Source organism: Neovison vison, chromosome 1 (genome assembly GCF_020171115.1).
Source record: "Neovison vison isolate M4711 chromosome 1, ASM_NN_V1, whole genome shotgun sequence".
In the NCBI taxonomy this organism is placed as follows: Eukaryota; Metazoa; Chordata; class Mammalia; order Carnivora; family Mustelidae; genus Neogale; species Neogale vison.
Genome location: NC_058091.1, coordinates 288,766,293 through 288,785,322, shown reverse-complemented (window position 1 = coordinate 288,785,322; position 19,030 = coordinate 288,766,293). Strand labels below are relative to the sequence as shown.

Genomic DNA, 19,030 nt, shown 5'->3' with positions numbered 1-19,030 from the left:
TTTGTGCATGGCAAAGTTCATTTATATTCAGATGTTAAATTACTGCTTCTAACTTTTAAAATTTCATAGAAAACTTGTAATTCAAAGCTGACTATCAAACTAAAGAAACACACAGAAAGGAAACAAAACAGTTTGTTCTAGAAGAGGAATGCCGTTTATATTTTCAACTTTCAGTGTATTTTTAATTCTTGAGCAATAAGAGGACATAATGTTCACCTAATAGATAATGTGACAGTCTTTAAAAGTGAGTCTTTAAAAGTGAATGCATCATGAAACTAAATCTCTGATTTGATTGCCTTTAAAATACATACCCCCTAAAAAAAAAGAAAAACAAAATAAAATAAAGAAAAAAAATAAATAAATAAAATACACACCCCATTTGTGGGTTGGTTATTTCTTAGGGAGGAGGGAAAAGGGAGGCGAAAGACATTAGGTGATTAACTTCTGAAACTGGAGCCCTAAAAATCAGTCACCGTAGCATAGCTCCTATGGAGAGAGATACCAGCATTTGTATAATTCTGTTTGAATTTTCTGAAGATATGTGTATCTGACCATAGATTCTTCCATTAATATCGTAAGACTACCGTTTAGTCCAGGAAATTCCAGCAATTCACAATTGCTACTGATCTATATCCGATTTTTAATGTGCTTTAAAGGGGAGTAACATCTACATTTCAAATTTACCCTTACTCGGGTTAAAAAAAATAATAATAAAAGATGCATCAAGAAAAATGCACATATCACTTAAAGCACTGGTAAAATGATAAAATAGTCAACATTTCTTGAAGTTTTTTACTTGGAAGTTTGATATGTATTTAACATAACCTTTCAATAATTTAGCTTTGCTTATTCTCAGTTTAAAACTATAAATGATTTCGGGGTGCCTGGCTGACTCAGCTGGTAGTGCCACTCTTGATCTTCAGGTTGTGAGTTTGAGTCCTATGTTGGGTATAGAGATTATTTAAAAATAAAATCTTTAAGAAAGTAAAAATAAAAAAAAACTATAATGATTTCAAAGGATGCACAATATGAAAGGAACATCCTACATACAGAATAATCTCCCTACCCTTTATTCAACCTTGTAAATAAGGCAAAAGAGAAAATGAATGTCCCGTTTTTCAGACCAGAGAGTGGCTGACAAGAAAAATAGCCACTGGAAGTCACATTCTTAGTAAGAGATAGAACAAGGGCTATCTCTTAGTAAGAGATAGAACGAACAAAAATCAGGTCTTCTAGAACTTTCTCCTTAACATCTACTAAAAGACCTTGTGTACCAATAAATACTCAAAATGTATTTAAGATTTAAATTTAGATAGAACACAATGTAATTAAAAGTCTATTAGCACAGGACAGAACTAGAGTAGGGGGGGATGAGTAGAGAATGAGGATCAACTTTTATAAAATCCAAATGGTAAGAACTGACAATGTTAAAGCAATTTTTTTCATCTACCCTCGTTTTAAAAACAAACAAACAAACAAACAAACAGGAAGCAAATACCTGGGACCTGGGGTAGCAGTTGCGTGTAAGCCCGTGATGTTGCTATTCTCAGGAGGGCTGGAGTTTGCAGCAGCATGCTTGCACCGGTTGTATATGGTCTAAATCAATGAACACATGGTTTAAAAATGAAAACCAGAAGGTTGTCAAGTACTCAAGGGATATGGGAAGGTATCAACCCACCCACCAATTACCTTCCTGGCTTTAATTTTTAATGATCAAATTCCTATAGTAAGATTGAAATACAAAATATTCAGTATAACCTTATATAATTTAGCTATCTTAAGAACTAACATATCTCAAATATGCTGTATGATTACAGTTGCCTCTGGATTGCAAAACTCAGTTTCACCTCTTACCGTACTAACATCCAGAGGCAGTATGAAGACGATAAGAAAGCAGAGATACCAAGCTAGCAGTGTTCCAACAATTACAAGTCTGTGCTGTTTCTTGAAATCTCCATATCGATGAAGTAGGAATAATGCCAGAAAAAAGACAAAAACAATTTCGAGTCCCAAAGCTGCACCACTCATTATTGAATGTTCACTCTGACTAACCGAAGTCACTCATGTACAGATCTGGGTCATATCTGTAAACTGGAAAAGAAAAAAAAAAAAAAAGGAGCATTAACAAAGGAAATAACCACTTGGAAGCGTCCTAAAAATTTGCTTATTAATGTATTAATAAGTTCTTTGGAAAATTGTTAGGCTTTTACATTGAACTACAAATAAAAGGAAAAGGATAATTCCTATTCTCAAATATACATCTTATTTTTTTAAAGCCGATCTTAAAACTTTCACATAAACTATATCTTCAGGAAAAAAGTTAACTTAATGAAAATTACACTACTTCTAAAAATATTATAATATAAGTATACTATATGAGAACAGTTTTAATGGTGTCATTTGGAGTTTGTTCCTTAGGTTATAAGTCCCAACAGAGGTTTTATATAAATACACTACTGACTAGATCCTAGAAAATTAGATATTTTTAAAATAAAGTTTTCTAAGTCATCCATAACTCATTACTTAAAATATTCCAAAGGAGGGAGAGAGAGCATGAAAAAGAGCATTTGAAAGTAACATTTCCTTTGTTTGAAACAGTTTTATGTTTTGGTGATAATCTTGTCTAACAAATGTAACAACTTGAAATTCTGATTTATTTACTGCTTCACAAAATACAGTTGACCCTTGAACAATATAGGTTTGAACTATGTGGGTCTGCTTCTACGTGGTTTTTTTTTGATAAATAGAGTACTATAAATGTATTTTCTCTTCCTTATGATTTTCTTAGTAACGTTTTCTTTTCTGTAGCTTACTTTACTGTGAGTATACAACATATATACAATGTAAATTGAATCATTATGTTGTATACCTGAAATATAGCGCTGAATATTATTATATTTCAAAAATACTCATATTACAAAATAAATATCAAGTTCATCCAGTAAAACAAACAAACAAACACACACACACACACACACAGAGTTAATCAGCTGTTTTTGTTATGGTAAGGCTTCTGGTCGACAGTAGGCTATTAATAGTTAAGTTTCCAGGGAGTCAAAAGTTATACACAGATTTTCACCGGACAGAGGATTGTCACCTCTAACTCCTGCATTGTCAAGGGTCAATTGCATACTTACCACTTTCCGTTTATCTATCTAAATCTCATTTTCTTTAAAGAAAGTTACCATTAAATGCAGAAGAATTTATCAATGGTTATTGAATAAAGTCATACATGAGAATATTTTAAATTATAAATGCCAATAATACATCAGCAATGGTTTATTTATCTCTCTACTCCTATAAAGTAATTTACATTTTTTTAAAGATTTTATTTGTTTGTCAGAGAGAGAGCGAGCAAGCGCACAAGCAGAGGGAGCAGCACAAGCACAAGCAGCGGGCAGAGGGAGAAGCAGGCTTCCCGCTGAGCAGGGAGCCCCATGCAGAACTTGATCCCACAACCCTGGGATCATGAACCAAGCCAAAGGCAGACACTTAACCGACTGAGCCACCCAGGCAATTCTAAAATAATTTACCTTTACTAACTGAATGCAATATGTTCTTTTCACCTTTGTAAAATCAATCTTAGGCATTTTTGTTTGTCTATGGACTAACTACAATATTCCAAGGAATTAATAATTTAACAGAGAAACAAGGCTGTGATGCAGAGTAAAAGGTGTAATCAATAAAATACTTCAAATCAACATCTCCAACCAAAACTGTTATAAAACAAAGAAAGTTTGGGTTTTAACTGGCTAAATTTAAATTCATGTAAGAAACATCCTTATATGGAATATCACAAACAAAAAACATACATAATAAACTATTTTCTTATTTCTTTATATTGTTGAAGTACTTTCTATTCCTCTGTGCATTTCAACCAATACTTCCATATTTTTTAAATATCTAAAATTGATCTCCTCTCATCACTATGACCACATCCTGCCGTTTGTCTTTAAAGCACTTATCCACCTAATATAATGTATGTTTACATTTTTGTCTCCCTGAAACCCCTTCCTCCCCACCTCCACCCACCTCATGAAAGCAGACTTACTCTTCAGTACTATATCCCCAGTCTCTAATATAGTGTCTAGCACAGAGTAGATATTTTAAAAATATTTGTTGAATGAATAAATGAATAAAAAACTTACTCTATACTTTGGTACATACGCTATTTTTATTAATGCTGACTACAAAGGCAACATAAAATTCCTGCTATGGTCTCCAAAATTGATATCACAAAAACTTATCACAACTCAAAGACTTATTAAAACTGTCATTATTACTACTCGAAATTTTGAATTTCGTATTCTATGAAAAAAATCTATACCATCACAATAAGAGTAAGGCAAATCTTCTTTGTAAGCCAAGAAAAGATTAAGTGGATAGCTCAATGTAGAATGTGCTGACTACCACTACCTCTTTCAAGATCCAGCTTTTGAAAAAACACAATTCAATGTGAACTTAAATGTAAGGCAGTTATTGTTTGAAAATCCCTTCAATAGTTTGACCTAGACATTTATTTTCCTGAAATCGTCCAGTCCAAGGAATATGATAATCATAAAAAAAAGACGGAGTATCAGAAATTACCAAGGAAATGCTAAAATATGGCAGAAGCAGATGATGGAATATTATTGAAGTGTAAGAAATGATATTTGTTAAGATTATTTCATAACATTAGAAAATTACTGTAATATTAACTGAAAAAACCCTCAATCCATACATTTTACATTTATTATAATACACATGAAGAAAACTAAGATAAAAGTGAAATATATGAAGACATTAAAAACAGATGGCAAGTCATGGGCATAAGAAAACAACAAAATCAGTTATGAACTTGCTACTAGCTACTAATATTCTTTTACAGTGGCTGTCAATTTTTTGGTCTGATTCATAGTGCTTTAAAATCTTGTAGATGAATAAACAGAATTATGGATCCTTTATTCTAGTAATAAAGAAATGATTTGGTTACATCTCTTCCCATTCTCAGTGTAACAGTCTCCTATTCTGCTATAAACAATTCCTATAAACTTAGAGGCTTATAACAACACCCTTATATCATAGTTTCTGTGGGTCAGGTATCCAGGTACAACTTAGTTCAACTAAATTCCTCAAGATGGAAATCAAGGTGTCAGCAAGTTTGTGTTCATGTCTGGAGACTTTGGGGGAAAATGTACTTCTAAGTTCATTCAGGCTGTTGGCAAAATTCAGTTTGTTGTGTTTATGGGACCAAGACTCCGATTTCCTTGCAGACTGTCGGCTGGCAATTACCCTTAGCTCCAGAGGCCTCTTTCCAGTCTTTGCATGTGGCCCAGAGTATCTCAGAGTTAGCAATGGGTTGTCGAATCCTTCTCGGCCTTGGAATCTCAGATTTTCTTTTCTACCCTTAGCTGGGAGAAAATGCTTTAAAGAGCTCATCTGACCTCACTAGGAAAATCTGAATAATCTAGTTATATCAGTAACCAAAGCTGTAAAAAAATAATTCCTCACTTGATTCAGGCATAGATATCCATGAGGGTCTATTATTCTGTTTATCAAACCATCTATTTCTGTTCAAGCTGAACTCAAATTATCTTGTTATGACACAAGGTTAAGCCTGGGGTCCCATTAAATTGGAGATGAAAATTGGCGTTTCCCTAATCTGAGATGAGAAAATAATAGTTTTAAAGTCTATATCTTTGACCTTGTACCTAAATACAAGTGAGGAATTATTTTTTTACAATCCAAAATGATAGCACTTTCCTAGGTTCTTTGTGAATCTTATATCCTATAGCTTGTTTTGATTATTTCAACTGAAAAATGTTGTATCCAAAGCTAAGTGCACCTTATCCTCCACCTGATCTAATTACTTCTATCTTAAATTCATAAAAGTCACTGTTAATTAAAATCTAATAAAAATAAAGATTAGACAACTCAGGTTTGGTTTATTGAAAAAATTCACCACAGGGAATACAGCAATTCGGCAATATATACCATAGACCTTAAAACAGGTACATATCTTTTGTCCTAGGAATTTCTCTTCAAAGAACTTAAAGGAAACCCAAAATGTGAACAAAGATTTATCTACAATGTTACTTTTCATGGCAGCATTATTTAAACATGAAAACATAGAAACAACATCGTTTGTACTAAATAGTCCAGGAAGTCTTAAAAATGTCCTCCAGTCATATTGTTGTCCATTCCCTTTTTGCAAAAAGCAGCCAAGGGCTTCATAAATCACTAATCCTGCTAACCTGTCCATGACTCATGGGAGCAGGGATCTGCGCTGAGTCTCCTGCACGTGAGTCAAGGGCTACGTAACAGCAAAACTCAACTGCAGGCAGTGATTCAAGGAGGCTACCAGATTCCCCCAGCCTAGAGGAAAGGTGAGATCCACAGGGACTTTAGAGATGTCAAAAGGGACACAGTTGGGGTCTAAGGCAGTACACATATGAAACACATGGGACAGACATACTCCAAAATGCTAACAGTGGTTGTCATAAAATGGTAAAGAGATTATTTCTATTTTCTTTTTGTGCTTTTGTGTTTGTGTGGGCTTTTAATTTTAAATAATGAACATTTACTATTTTGTAATTTTAAAATTATTTAAAAATCAATGTAGTCATATGAAAGTGAAATGAGGAAATGAGAAATTCTGCTGCTGGTGTTAAATGCCTAAAGTTACAACTATTTTAAAGATTTTTTTTTAATTTATTTATTTGACAGAGAGAGATCACAAGTAGGCAGAGAGGCAGGCAGAGAGAGAGAGAGAGAGGAGGAAGCAGGCTCCCTGCCGAGCAGAGAGCCCGATGCGGGACTCGATCCCAGGACCCTGAGATCATGACCTGAGCCGAAGGCAGCGGCTTAACCCACTGAGCCACCCAGGCGCCCAAGTTACAACTATTTTAAAATACAAATGTTTTGTTATAATGTGGTAAACCCGGGTTCCAAATCCCAATGTATAATTTTATGCAATTTAAGCAGTTAAGTGAGGATAAGTAATCATCTCACACAGGTTGCTATGATGATCAAATGAGACACAAAAGTGAAACACCAAATAGGAGTTCAAGAAACAGAGCAGGTCCTCAAAAATGCTAGCTGCTCATCTCTACCTCCTTCATATCATGTGCTTCTAGAAGATAACTAGTTGCTTCAATAGTCTCAAAGCAAAGCTTTACACTAAACAGTTTCCTCTCCCACCATCCTCCCAAAATATGAATGGATACCAAATGCTTTTTGCTTCTCATTCTCTGTGGTTACCACAGCTTGGGCCCACCCTGATTCTTATAAAACAAAAAATGATCTTTGCTCCAAGAAACCGCTCCCCTAGCTTCTCTTGACAAATTGGGATTACCTCTTTAGGTCTACAAGGTAGCCCAAACATCCCTTCAACTCTTTTGTAAAGGGACAGAACATATCTAAGAACCATGTCAAGAAGGTGTATTAGATACACCAATGTCATGTAGAAAGACAATGCCATTCTTCTAGGCACGTGACAAAATGGTGGTGGATTAAAATGGATCATTTGCTGACCTGCAACCATGCACAGCTGTGCAAAAATATTCCCAAGGGCAAAAGAGGAAATATGCCTCTGACCACAAAAGTGGTCCTTCTAGTAATATTCCTCAAATATTAAAATAACGTGTTTAGGCTAACTGGCAAAAATCAAAGAAGAATATGCAAAAATTTGGAGGCAAATCAAAATTCGGTTCCATGTGATTAGAAATTGAAAGAGAAATTCAAAGCTATCATAGGTTGACCTTAACACCACAGCAGCAAAAGGAGATTTTACTCAAAATCAAAATGCCAGTTCATTCATTCTAATTTTAGTGTCTGATGTCCAGTCTACCTTTCAGAATACTAGTTCTGAAAGTTTTTAAACACCGTAAAATCCAATTTAGCCCCCTACCAATTATTAAGTTACCGTACAATGCCTTTCAAATGCTTTTCATAATTAGCTCATTAATATCACTGCCTTGGGGTACTGTTTACCAAGTACTTTACCGTTGATAGTGTTTTTCTTTTTAGGCTAAACACACTTGAACTGGAAAATTTACAGGTTAAGATAATTTTGGAACTTGAAGCATCCCCCACGTATCTTCAAAAAGAAAGAAGGAAAAGACAAGGAAGGATGAAAGGAAAGACTTGTGGTAGCAACTGAACAAAAGAACACAGACAAAACTTTTGTCCAAAACTAAGGTTCTGAAGGTGAACGAAAAATTTCTAGCCAGAACCTCATGACATATGCGAATCAGACTATGCTAACTTAAGTAGGTATCTTTATTCAGATATGTGAAATAATAAAAACTAGCAGACAACTCAAGACCCTAATAATGAAAAACCAAAAGTATCAGAACTACATTTGAGTGCTGTGAAAGTCAACAACTGTCTACTACTACCAAAAGAAAGTGAAATCTTCTGAATATAACCACCATCAGTCCCTGTTTAAGGATTCCAAGTAAAAGGAGGATTCAGCTTGGGATATACACAGAATACCACAAGAGAATGTGGTGCCCACTCTAAAAATACAAAATAGTTGTAATATTTTTTGAAGCCACGCTCCAAAAATGAGCTGAGTTGCTAAACCAACCAGGTAAACTGAATTCCAAAGTGTGACAAGCCCTTCTGAAGAAAGACATGTACAAAGTGCTTAACCTTTGGTAAGACACGAGAGAGAGAAAGGGAGCAACCACGTAAGCAAGTAAGCAGAAAACAATTGGAATTGTAATGGTTTCTTAAAGATTTCACATAAAGAGATTACAAGACTTATTTTGATAATTAAAGGATAATCCTTAGAACCCTTCTTAATAAAACAATTTTTTAAAAAAGAACAGCTACCATTTAGTATGAGTTTACTAGATGCCAAGCATTATGCGAGCTCTTAACATACTTTATCAGATTAGACCGCACAAATCAGTAAGAAAGGACTATCGGTATCCTTGTTTAATAGAGGGGAAAAGGGTACAGAGGGAGCCAGTAGTTTGTCCACATTCCCACACAGCCGATGAGTGGCAAAGCTGGGATTCAAACCTATTCATCCTAACTACTACTGGGATACTACAGTCTTTTTTCAAATCCAGACATACCTTCTTAATGCAATTTAAATTGTTTAAATAATTTCTTCTGTTTGGCTTTCACAGTGAACAAATTAGAAACATTCTATTAGTTATTCCTTTAGACATATCAAGATAGAATGCTAGAAAAGTCATGTTTAATACAGAATTTAGTGAAGTCTTTTCACCTCCCTGGTAAGAATGCTATATTACTTACAGGTAATATATGACTCTAATTTACATGGGGAAGATAGAAAAGAAAACACAGAGCAAATTAGAATAGGGAAAGTACCCTTCTGTTCTTGCTCCAATCTGTCCATCACAGATAGCAATAAACTACAGAGATATAAAGATCTACCTTAATAATAATGTAAGAAAGATACTTTTGAAATTTGACTGTCAGGTAGAAACTTCTTGCTATATAATTGTTGTTGGTCTTTTGTTGCCCCAAGCTAACTAACAGTAAAAAAATAAAATAAATAAAAACTAAAGAAATCTTTAAGATTTATTTCATGCTTTGATGGAACTAAAGAGAAAAGCGCATCACTCTTCTATTTAAATACAATCTCTTTTGTTGTATTTGATTTTCAAAAAGAACACTAATATACTACAAAATATACACATAGCTTACAGTGAAATGTAGTTTCCAGTCCTTTTTGGCCCCTCCTGTGCCCTTGTAATATTGACCATTTTGTCTCTTTTACAACAAACACTTTCCCAATTTACAAAGTTGCTCTGTATTCTACCTCAAGCTTCCAAAGAGTACTAAAAATTTCTCTAATGTCATTTGCAGAGATTAAAAAAAAAATCGTAATTCATTTGTCCTAGATACTGATCTAGTAATTCTAGTTTCAGAAATTTAAGTTACACCTCTCACTAAATGGGAGGTGGGTATGCTTAATCTTGCTTCTTGAGAGCAAGATTGAATAAATGAAATTAACCAGGAAAAAAAAAAATCCGTATCAGTAGGAAACACAATTTAATTCTTGAAGAGACCAGACTGCAATATCTATGTAGCTGGTAATCTCATCTCTTCAACAGACACAATTCCTTATATCAGACTCCTATGTACAAATTTAAACTTTTATTTACTATATAAAGAGAACAGCCGTGATTAGAATAATGCAGGAAAAAAAAAAAAAGTATTCCTATTTCAGCAAGCTAAAGTATTTTTGTTACCAGGGCAAACTGTTAGTAAAATATCTATTCTAGAATTTGAAGACTGATTTTCAAAGTTGACAGGCTTTCTCTGAAGTCCTGTAGAGGGCTTCCTATCCATCAATTCAGCTATTTCAAGTATTCTGAGAACCAGAAATGTTACCTGGTTCCTAGGAAACTACTTGCTGAAACCTACTACCAGGATATTTCTCATCTTTAAGTTTAAAACCATCCCATTAGATTTTCCTATCTATAAGATCTACTTTATATATCAAAACTTTGTTTATTGTCATCATGGCATTTAAAATATTTTTTCCTTGTTTCTTTCTCCTCCATTAGTGTATACATTCTGTCTTACTTTAAAACTATAACTTTTTAAAATATACAATGACGATCTCCGATCAGTTGCAATTTTAAGGAAAAGGATGCAGATTTCAAAGGAAGGCAACTGCATTCTCCTTAGCCAAAGTAACATAAAGGTAACTTTATATAAAAAAATCAGAATACTGCACCTAACAGCATTTCCCATAACATCAGTTTAATTAATTGTGAACATTCAGCCTAGAATTTTTACCTAGTTTAAATCAACTTGTGAGCATATCCCTTCCTTACACCAATTTCACTTATTTTCAAGAAAAAAACCTAAAGATTCGCGAATACCTTACTCAAGAAGTGGTCACTTCTCAAGCTAAGCACCGAACCTGAAGCCAACACATACCCCGGCAAGGGAGGTTTAATTCCAGCACACAGCGAAATCATTTCTTAATGGTATGTCATACTGTTTTTCCAAGGCATGTCGTACTGCATACTGAAGTAATAACTCTTTAATATTTTTGTGATGACGTGGGTCTGCTTACTTCTGAACTTTATAAATCCTCTCCATTTTTATGAGGGTTGGAATTTATTCCCCTCCTCTCTTCCACTGTTTTCCAGGGGTCACGGTTATGGTACAGGGTGCACAATGGATTTCGCATGGTCATCCTACCTCAGAATATGGCACACTCCCTCCTCTAACCGCCTCCAAACTCTTCCCGGAGGAGACAGGCTAAAAAGCAGCTCGCTTTTAGACCGCGACGCAACCAGACGTAGCCGGTTGAACGCAGGTGACCGAATGGCTTCGCCGGTGGCCCGCAGCGCTGCGCTTTTGCAAACACACGGTCACCTTATTTGTTCCCGTGCTGGCATTTGTGAAGCTCGTCGCGGCTGCGAGGGGATGCGCAGCTTTCCCTCCGCGCACAGGAACCCCTGTGTTCTCCCGCTCGCCTAAAATCAAACCCTCGCCTCTCGCTCGAACTGCGCTTCAGTTTCCACTACGCTTTCACAAGCGTTATCTGGTTGACCCTCACGCCGAGCGTGTTCTCTACATAAGCCTCGAAGCCGCGGTGCCTATTTTACTGTTGAGGAAGGAATCCTGTGCACGGACCCAGTGCTAAGGGTCACTCTCTCCCCGATGGAGGAAGCAGCTTCCCGGCGGAGGGGACAGCAAGTGTGACGCCCGCGGCCCGCATCCTCTCACCTGGCCGGCGGACCCGGCTACCGCCTCCTACCAGTGGCCGGGAACGTAGGCCCGCGGTAGCGGCTGCTCGGGGTCTCCGAGGTCTTCTCGATCTCCGCCTGCGCTCGGCCTCAGACCCCAGACCCCAAAGTGCCTCACGCTCTCGCCATCAGGCTGACCGTCCGATCTTGCCAGACAGCGTCTGGAAGGACCGGGAAATTCCGCGCTCGCCACAACCGTCCAGGATCTGGGACCTACAGTCCGAGGCCACGGCGGTGACGATCACTAAAAGGCCTGCAGGCTCCGGGGGGATGAGGAAAACCCGTCCCCAGTCAAGCGGCTGACATTTCCCAGCCAGCCGGAGCACCGCCCACTTCCGCTTCCCCGCCTACCCCTGTGGGTAGCCCAGCCTCGCAGCCGCGGGGGGTTGTGGGTATCTCGAAGGCGGGTAAAGTAGCGAGGAAGGAAGTAGAGGAGAGCCTGCCGGCCTAGGCAGAGCCGAAACTACAGTTCCCAGCAGGCAGCGAGGCCGCAGACGGCTGCGGCGGAGGAGAGCGAGCAGAGGAGCCCTGCGCGCGCGGCGAAGATGGAACGTTGCTAGAGTTCGCGGGTCTTGCTGCTGGGGGTCGGAGCTGCACGCCGTGAGCCGCCGCGCGCCAAAGCGGGAATCCCGGAGGCTAGCAGTTCTGCAGTTAATGCACGCATTTAAAACTCCAGAACCTGTGGACGCCATGCACAGGTAACCCGATTGCAAAAGGGGGCGGCGAGTGAGTGAACCGTCTCAATTCTTTTAGGCCGCGAACACTGCTGCTTGCTGATATTGTTACAAATGCTGTAACGTGAATAGTTGCTTAGCTCCTTCTTTGGGAAGGCGTGGATGGCTGGGTGCTTTAGTGCGGTGATCAGCGTGCGGTTTTATTTGCCTTCCTTGTTGAGCTTTCCTGCTGCTGTTTTCATCGTTGTGCCCTCCCGCTCGTGTGTTCCCTCCACTTTAAGACATTCTTGAGGCCTTCCCCGTGATCGTAAATCCAAAAGCCTTTTTGATTTTCGGTTATTTTCTCTTTCCTTCTTAGAAACTCGCCGCCGGCCCTTAAAAGCGATTCCATGAGACGCTGTGCAAGTTCCGTGCATTCATTGCATAACTTGCAGTTTCATTTAGGCCTATCTTTCAATTACTTAAGGGTGTGCTTCTGAAAGAAACCGGGGCTGTTGTGCATTTTTCCAGGAAACACCTCCAGGAGATTCCCGACCAGAGTAGCAACGTTACCACCAGCTTCACGTGGGGATGGGATTCTAGCAAGACTTCTGAACTGCTCTCAGGCATGGGGGTCTCAGCCCTGGAGAAGGAGGAGGTGGACAGTGAGAATATCCCCCAGGAACTGCTTTCCAACCTGGCCCACCCTCAGAGCCCTCCCCGAAAACGGCTGAAAAGCAAGGGGAATGAAAAGGACTTCGTGATAGTCCGCAGACCTAAGCTAAATCGAGACAACTTTCCAGGTGAGCTATGAGGGTAAAACTGTCGGTCACATAAGAGGTGGATTGAAGTATTTTATTGGTAATCTTTGTTCAGCGATCTTTAGGAAGGCACGCTTTTAAAATTGCCTACTTCTGAAGTCGTTTTTCAAAGAAATGGGACAACTGGTCACTGAAATCTGAAGGAATCTTGGTAGGTTATATTTTCAGGTGCACAGTTGACTTTTAACCCATGTGAAATTTTAACCCAGAAGACATTCCTGCCTCTTTCCTTTGAAGGGAATCTGCGTGTTCAAAGACCAGCTCGGTGCCACTGATAAATGGGGACATAAGCAGTAATCTTGCAGGACTTTTTTGTTGTTGTTGTTGTTTATATTCTGCTGCTGTATAGCCTTGACTGAGTTTGTTGCCATAATTGCTTTAGTTATTTCTCAAAGGACTGCTAAAGCGCGTGTTAAACTTAGTGTAGGGACTTATATCTCCAGGAGCCTCCCAAGTGGATTTTTCTGGTATGCTCTGTCTCCATTACTGCCAGCATTCAGTCACCCAACCAGAAACCTAAGGATCAGCCCCTTCCCAGCATCCAACCAGTCATCAAATCTTTCTGTCTTGTCTCCTAGATGTTTTTCAAACTCTCATTATCTCTTGCCTGAATACTGGAATGGACTCATAATTCCAGTCTTATCCTCCACAGATCCACTCCCAGAGTAGAGCAGACTGACTGACATGTAGAACTCACCATATCATTTCCCTCTTTGATAGCTCCCCATCCCCAGCCTTCTCCAACAGGTCAATGAGTGCCTCTCAGAGGGGAACAGAGCCCCGATAGTACAAAAAGCCATAGAGTGATAGGGTAAACACAGTGCAATGACTTGGGGTTATCAGCTTTTCTTGCCAGTAAGTCATCTAAAACAGTCCTGCAAATATTTGCTGAGCACATGCTATGTGGGGGCATTGTTTTTGATCTTGGGGATAAGGCAGCAAACAAAATCTAAACATTCCTGCCCTCGTGAAATTTCTGTTCAAGAGAGAGGATGCAAGGAACATAATAAAGGTGGTTTGTAGTATGTTAGAATGTGATAAGTGCTGTGGCCAAAATCAAGTACAGAATAAGCCAAGAGGGATTGGGAGTTAGCTGGGGTGGGAAGATGTCTTGCAACCTTAAGTAGGGTATGGAGGGAAGGCCTCACTTAGACACAAGCTTTTTAATCAAAAGCATAAAGGAAGTGTGAGGAATGTGCCATGCAGATATCTTGGAGAAGAGGGCTCCAAGCAGAGGACAAAGTCTGTGCAAAAACCCTGGGGCAGAAGCATGTCATGTCTGCTTAATTAAGAAGGAAGCCATATATGGAATGAGCAAAGGGGAGAGTAGTGGGAGATGGGGCTGGAGGTGGTGGTGAACAGAGTTGTGATAGGACGTTTTAAAAGGACACACTGGTGTGTTGGGATTAAACTGTAGGCGGGGTCAAGCGTAGAAGCTTAGAGATTTGTTAAGAGGTGTGGAAGTGGTGATAACTGTGCTCAGATTCTGGATGAATTCTGACATTAGAGTTGACAAAATTAGGAGGCTATTAAAGTAGTCTGTAGAGGAGGTGATTAAAGCCTAGACAGGAATTGAGTGGGTGATAGGGGAGAAGAGACAGAGTAAAGAAATGAAGTCGTGCAGAGCCACGGTAAATAAGTATATTCCTCAGTTCTCCCATCTGACCTTTGAAGAAGGGTTGGTTGGTTGCTTTGCTTTAAAAAAACAGAAACAAAAAATTGTTGTTTGGGGGTTTTGACTTTCATTGGGAAAGAGAACCTACAGATTAAGGTCTGGAAATCTACATCGGGAAGGGGTGAATTAATTAGAAAGGCAATAAGGAATTGTGAAGTCAGATCTGACTTGACATCCTAATTCTGCTGTTTACCAACCTTGGGAAGTTATTTAAGCTCCCTGTACCTTTGTTTCTTCGTAAAATGGAATAATAATACCCACGTCATATGTTGGTGTGAAGATTAAGTGAGAGAGTGCACATAGAGCTCTTAGCTTGCTGTGTGCATGTAACACACGGTAAGTGACCCCAGTTAATAGGGTCAAAATTTCTGACACTCATTTTGAAGGCACTTCACTTTTTCTTTTGTCCTTAATCCTGTTAACCTGACCTTGTTAGTGTAAGAATTTTTTTTTTTCCTCAAAATTTAATGCTCATGTTATTTTTAGTGCCTCGAGTGCAGCACTGGCAGTTTGGTTCTTGACCAACTAAATGTGGTGAAAGACACTTTCTGCTTAGATGAGCAGGTTTTGATTCATTTGCCCAGTGCCCGTGGCTTTTAGACATTGAGCGTGATTCCTGTGTGTCCTTCCACAGTCATACCCGGATAAAGACGTATAAATAAAAGTCATTTTTTCATCCAGGCACTACAGAAGATGAAGGGATGGTTGCTGGTTTGTAGAAAATTCCTAGTAAAGCTGAGGAGACAAGACAATACGTACTAAGAGAAGCTCACAGCAAAAGATGGCGGCTAAAACAGTAGCATTCAATGAGGCTTTCAGATAGTCGGTGCTCTAGGAGGCCAGAGGAAAGAAATCCCTTTTGCCGAATTGAGCCAGATGCGGCTTCCCAGATGCAGAAGGCCTTCCAAGGTGATTCCCAGTAGATGTGAACCATCTTTCTCCTCCTCCTCCTTCGCACATGTGGAGGCTCTGGGGAAAGAAAGATCTGGAAGTGATCCAATCAGTAAATCTAGATTGTTAAAATTGACCTCAAATATACATGTCTGAAGTGAGAGGAGGAAAGAGAAATAAAGTTTTTGTGTTTGTTACTACCTAAGAGAGAGGCAGAGAGGGAAACTAATCGCATATGTCATATGTGCATGGTATTACCCAAAATATGGCTTGGTTAATTGGTGTGGGGAGGTAGATTCACTGATGCAGGAGGGACAGCTGGGCTAGAGGACTCCCAGGGGGCCTCCAGTGTATCTGGATCATGATCGGCTTGGGGGGTGGGGGGGGTGTCTGCAGTTGTCAAGACAGGTGGCTAAGAGCTCTGCCAGGATTAGGGTAGAAGAGGCCACACCTGCTTTATGTAGCGATCTGATGACAGGGGCCCTGGGCTATGAGTTTTTCCTGGTTCTTCACTCATCCGTCTCCCTGCGCCCCATGCCAGACTCACACACATTTGGCGACTAAATCCTCATCATCATTTTATTTGGGAAGATAAAAAACTGTGTGGCAAAACCATATGAGGACAGGTCTGTGTGACCCTCTGGGTGAGTGAATGGAAGGAATTGGCAGTAGGTGACTCAGTCATGAGGTTAATAAGAGGCACAGGGAGGACATCACTCGCAGTCATTAAATGCTGTCTTGGTCCCTTTTCTCCCTACCCCCTCCTCCGCCAACCAACAAGAGGGCCATGAAAACACTGGTGAACTAATTTGTTGATTAGCTTTTTCATGGCTGTTAACCCGCTTGACATTCCAGACCCTGAAATGGTTCTCAGTGTGGAGACTCTGAAGTTTAGTGTCTGCTGATATCCCCGAAGAAACTTGTTCAAAGTGCAAAATTCCTGAGATTCTGATCCAAGAAGTCATCATGCCTGGTTCCTGAGAATCTGCTTTTTAATGTCCCCAGGCAAACATTTTTCCTCCAGTTTTTTTTCTTCCAACCAGTAATAAATGTATTTTACGTTGTAATCCTGGGCATGTGCCAGAAACAGAAATTTCACAAAACTATATTTCCCCTTACTAAGATAATATCCTGTTCCATTCCATTCTTTCCAAACAGTGCTGTTCAAACTAAATTGATTTCATGAGTCACCAGTGAATCTTAGCCCGCAGCTCCCAAAGCTAAGCCCTGTAAGAGCCATATTTATGGGGCCCTGGGAGGCATCTTTTCTTTGCCCTGTAGCTTCCTTCCATTTGTTCATTCAACAAGTATTTATTGAGCATTCTAGAGATTAGGAATACGGCAGTGACCATAACAGACCAAAGACCTGGCTCTCAGATCCCATATAGAGCATTTATATTATACCTTGTTCTCTAAAGTCACAATTTCCATAGTTTCTCCGTCGCTGTTCACACAGCACATTTCGGGGTTGAACGAGTCTCTTACGGATACAGAGGACTGCACGGAAGGGTCAGTGAGGACCCTGTTTTTGTTTTGCTTGTGTTTTGCTTTTTGAAGTTCTGCTCACTTAGACAAAACGAAAACCAAAAATACCAATTTTTTTATGGTCTGGTGTTTTTATGATTTGTGGGCAGAAGAAGGAAAACTCATCCCATCATGACAGAACATTTGTGTTTTCCCAGAAAGGAAGCCTAGGTTAATACTTCAAACAAGCTAGCACAAGCAAACATTAAGTGTTTAAGTGTTTAAACATTAAAAAAAAATTAAAAAAAAAAAAAGGTAAGTGTGAACACAAGTGCCTGCTTTTTCTTCAAGTATAGTTTGTTTATCCATGTTTAAAGAGAGGAGCAGTTTTCAAGAGGCAACGTTTTGTTTATGATTAAGATTTGGAATTTTAACTTGAATCTGAGTGTAGGTGATATTCCAAGAAATAAATAAGCCAAGTAAGATGAGTAACCTAGACTGCGAAGATCTCATGCGTAGAAAATTCTTCCCTAAGCCGCTCTCCCCAGAGGATTTGAGGCACGGGCAGCAGTAGGGTTACAGACGTGGACAGCTGGTTTGCACGTGAGGGAGAAGTGGAAATGATGGTGGCTAAGGATGATGACCAGCAGTTTTGTTAATCCGGCCAGTTTTCGCCCCGTTCGTGGCTCTGAAGTACGTTTAACTGCCTTCACGTAGTTGAATACTTGAGCTTGAATAATTTTTTCCTTTACTGCATGGGGCTGGTGTGCAGCCCTGGGGGGTTTAAAAGAGGCGAGCGGAAGTAAGCCCTGCTCTGGACTTTTCCATCCGTGCGGGCAAACAGACCAGACAGCAGAGTAGTCAGGCATCCAGGAAGCAGATGGTTGATGTTTTGAGAATTCAATATGGCGAGTAAAATTAGATTAAGCATATCACAAGCATGGATCCCAGCCACTGGGGGTGGAGAACAGACTTTTGCTCCATCTGCTTGGACAGCAGCCATTCTCAGACTTCAGCCCTCCAGCCAGGAGCCCTGCAGTCAGTGGCCTGTGGTCAAACTGAGGGAGTCCTGGGCACTTGGCTGCCTTCTGAGGCTGTGCATTTTCTCGGCCACTGTTCCTCCCCTTGGGAAGCCCACTTGATAGCTCTTGATCTTTGTTTTATGCCCTCTTCCGGCCAGCCCCCCCCTCACCCTGATTGAGTTTGTTTTCCATAGCAAGTCAGGTGTGATTCCTAACCTTCCCTAACATTGTAGAAAACATGAAGAACTCAGGATAGGGGGGGACGTAGACTCTTTGAGCCTCCTGTGGTTGAAAGGGCATCATTTGGAGTCAGACGTGGGGTTGAATCCCCAGCCTGACACTTACTGGTTGTGTGACCTTGTCCTCTTATCACAGTGGCATCTTCTTTTGAAGCCCCGCCCCCCATCTCAAAGACAACTCCTGTACTGATGTGGGGACCTTACGTTTGTGTGCTGGGTTTTGGTCTCCAGCCTCCATCCCTGGACACCAACAGTGCTTTGTTGTTCCTTTGCAGATACAGTCCCCGTCCTGTTCCCCACCCTCCCCCCACACCCATGGCCAACCTCCCGACATCCACCTCCTCTGTCTGCACCTGCACCTCGGGGGCGTGGCCTTTTGGTCTGCTCAGACAGAGCTGCCCCATCTTTGCCTCCTGGCTCTGCCACCTAGTAGTTGAGGTCACCTTGGTGAGGTGATTCCGCTCTGCTGAGACCAATTGCCTCCTGGGTAAAAAGGCCCTACGGAGTGCCCAGGGTTGCTGTGTTTAAGTCCTTGTGCT

The 19,030-nt window shown here is 39.9% G+C and overlaps 2 protein-coding genes across 5 annotated transcripts in view; one reads left to right on the top strand and one right to left on the bottom strand.

Annotated features, from left to right (window-relative positions):
- The window catches only part of LMBRD2 (LMBR1 domain containing 2), a 43,421-nt gene extending 31,378 nt beyond the window's left edge, over positions 1 to 12,043 (bottom strand). For 3 of the 4 annotated variants that reach the window (XR_006382198.1, XM_044232724.1, XM_044232744.1), the window contains exons 1-3: positions 11,707 to 12,043; positions 1,855 to 2,091; positions 1,499 to 1,596 (exon numbers count right to left, since the gene is read on the bottom strand). Coding sequence is in view for 3 of the 4 variants with exons in the window: in XM_044232724.1 (XP_044088659.1) it covers positions 1,499 to 1,596; positions 1,855 to 2,028 (272 nt within the window). In the remaining variant the exon portion in view is untranslated. Of the gene's footprint in view, positions 1 to 1,498; positions 1,597 to 1,854; positions 2,092 to 11,175; positions 11,294 to 11,706 lie in introns of those variants that run through there. The other variant, XM_044232734.1, reaches the window with a different exon arrangement.
- A 147-nt stretch (positions 12,044 to 12,190) lies between these two features.
- Positions 12,191 to 19,030, top strand: part of SKP2 (S-phase kinase associated protein 2) — a 34,037-nt gene continuing 27,197 nt past the window's right edge. Inside the window, exons 1-2 of the mRNA XM_044232712.1 lie at positions 12,191 to 12,424; positions 12,911 to 13,182. Of these exons, the coding sequence (XP_044088647.1) occupies positions 12,381 to 12,424; positions 12,911 to 13,182 (316 nt within the window). The 5' untranslated portion in view covers positions 12,191 to 12,380. The remainder of the gene's footprint in view (positions 12,425 to 12,910; positions 13,183 to 19,030) is intronic.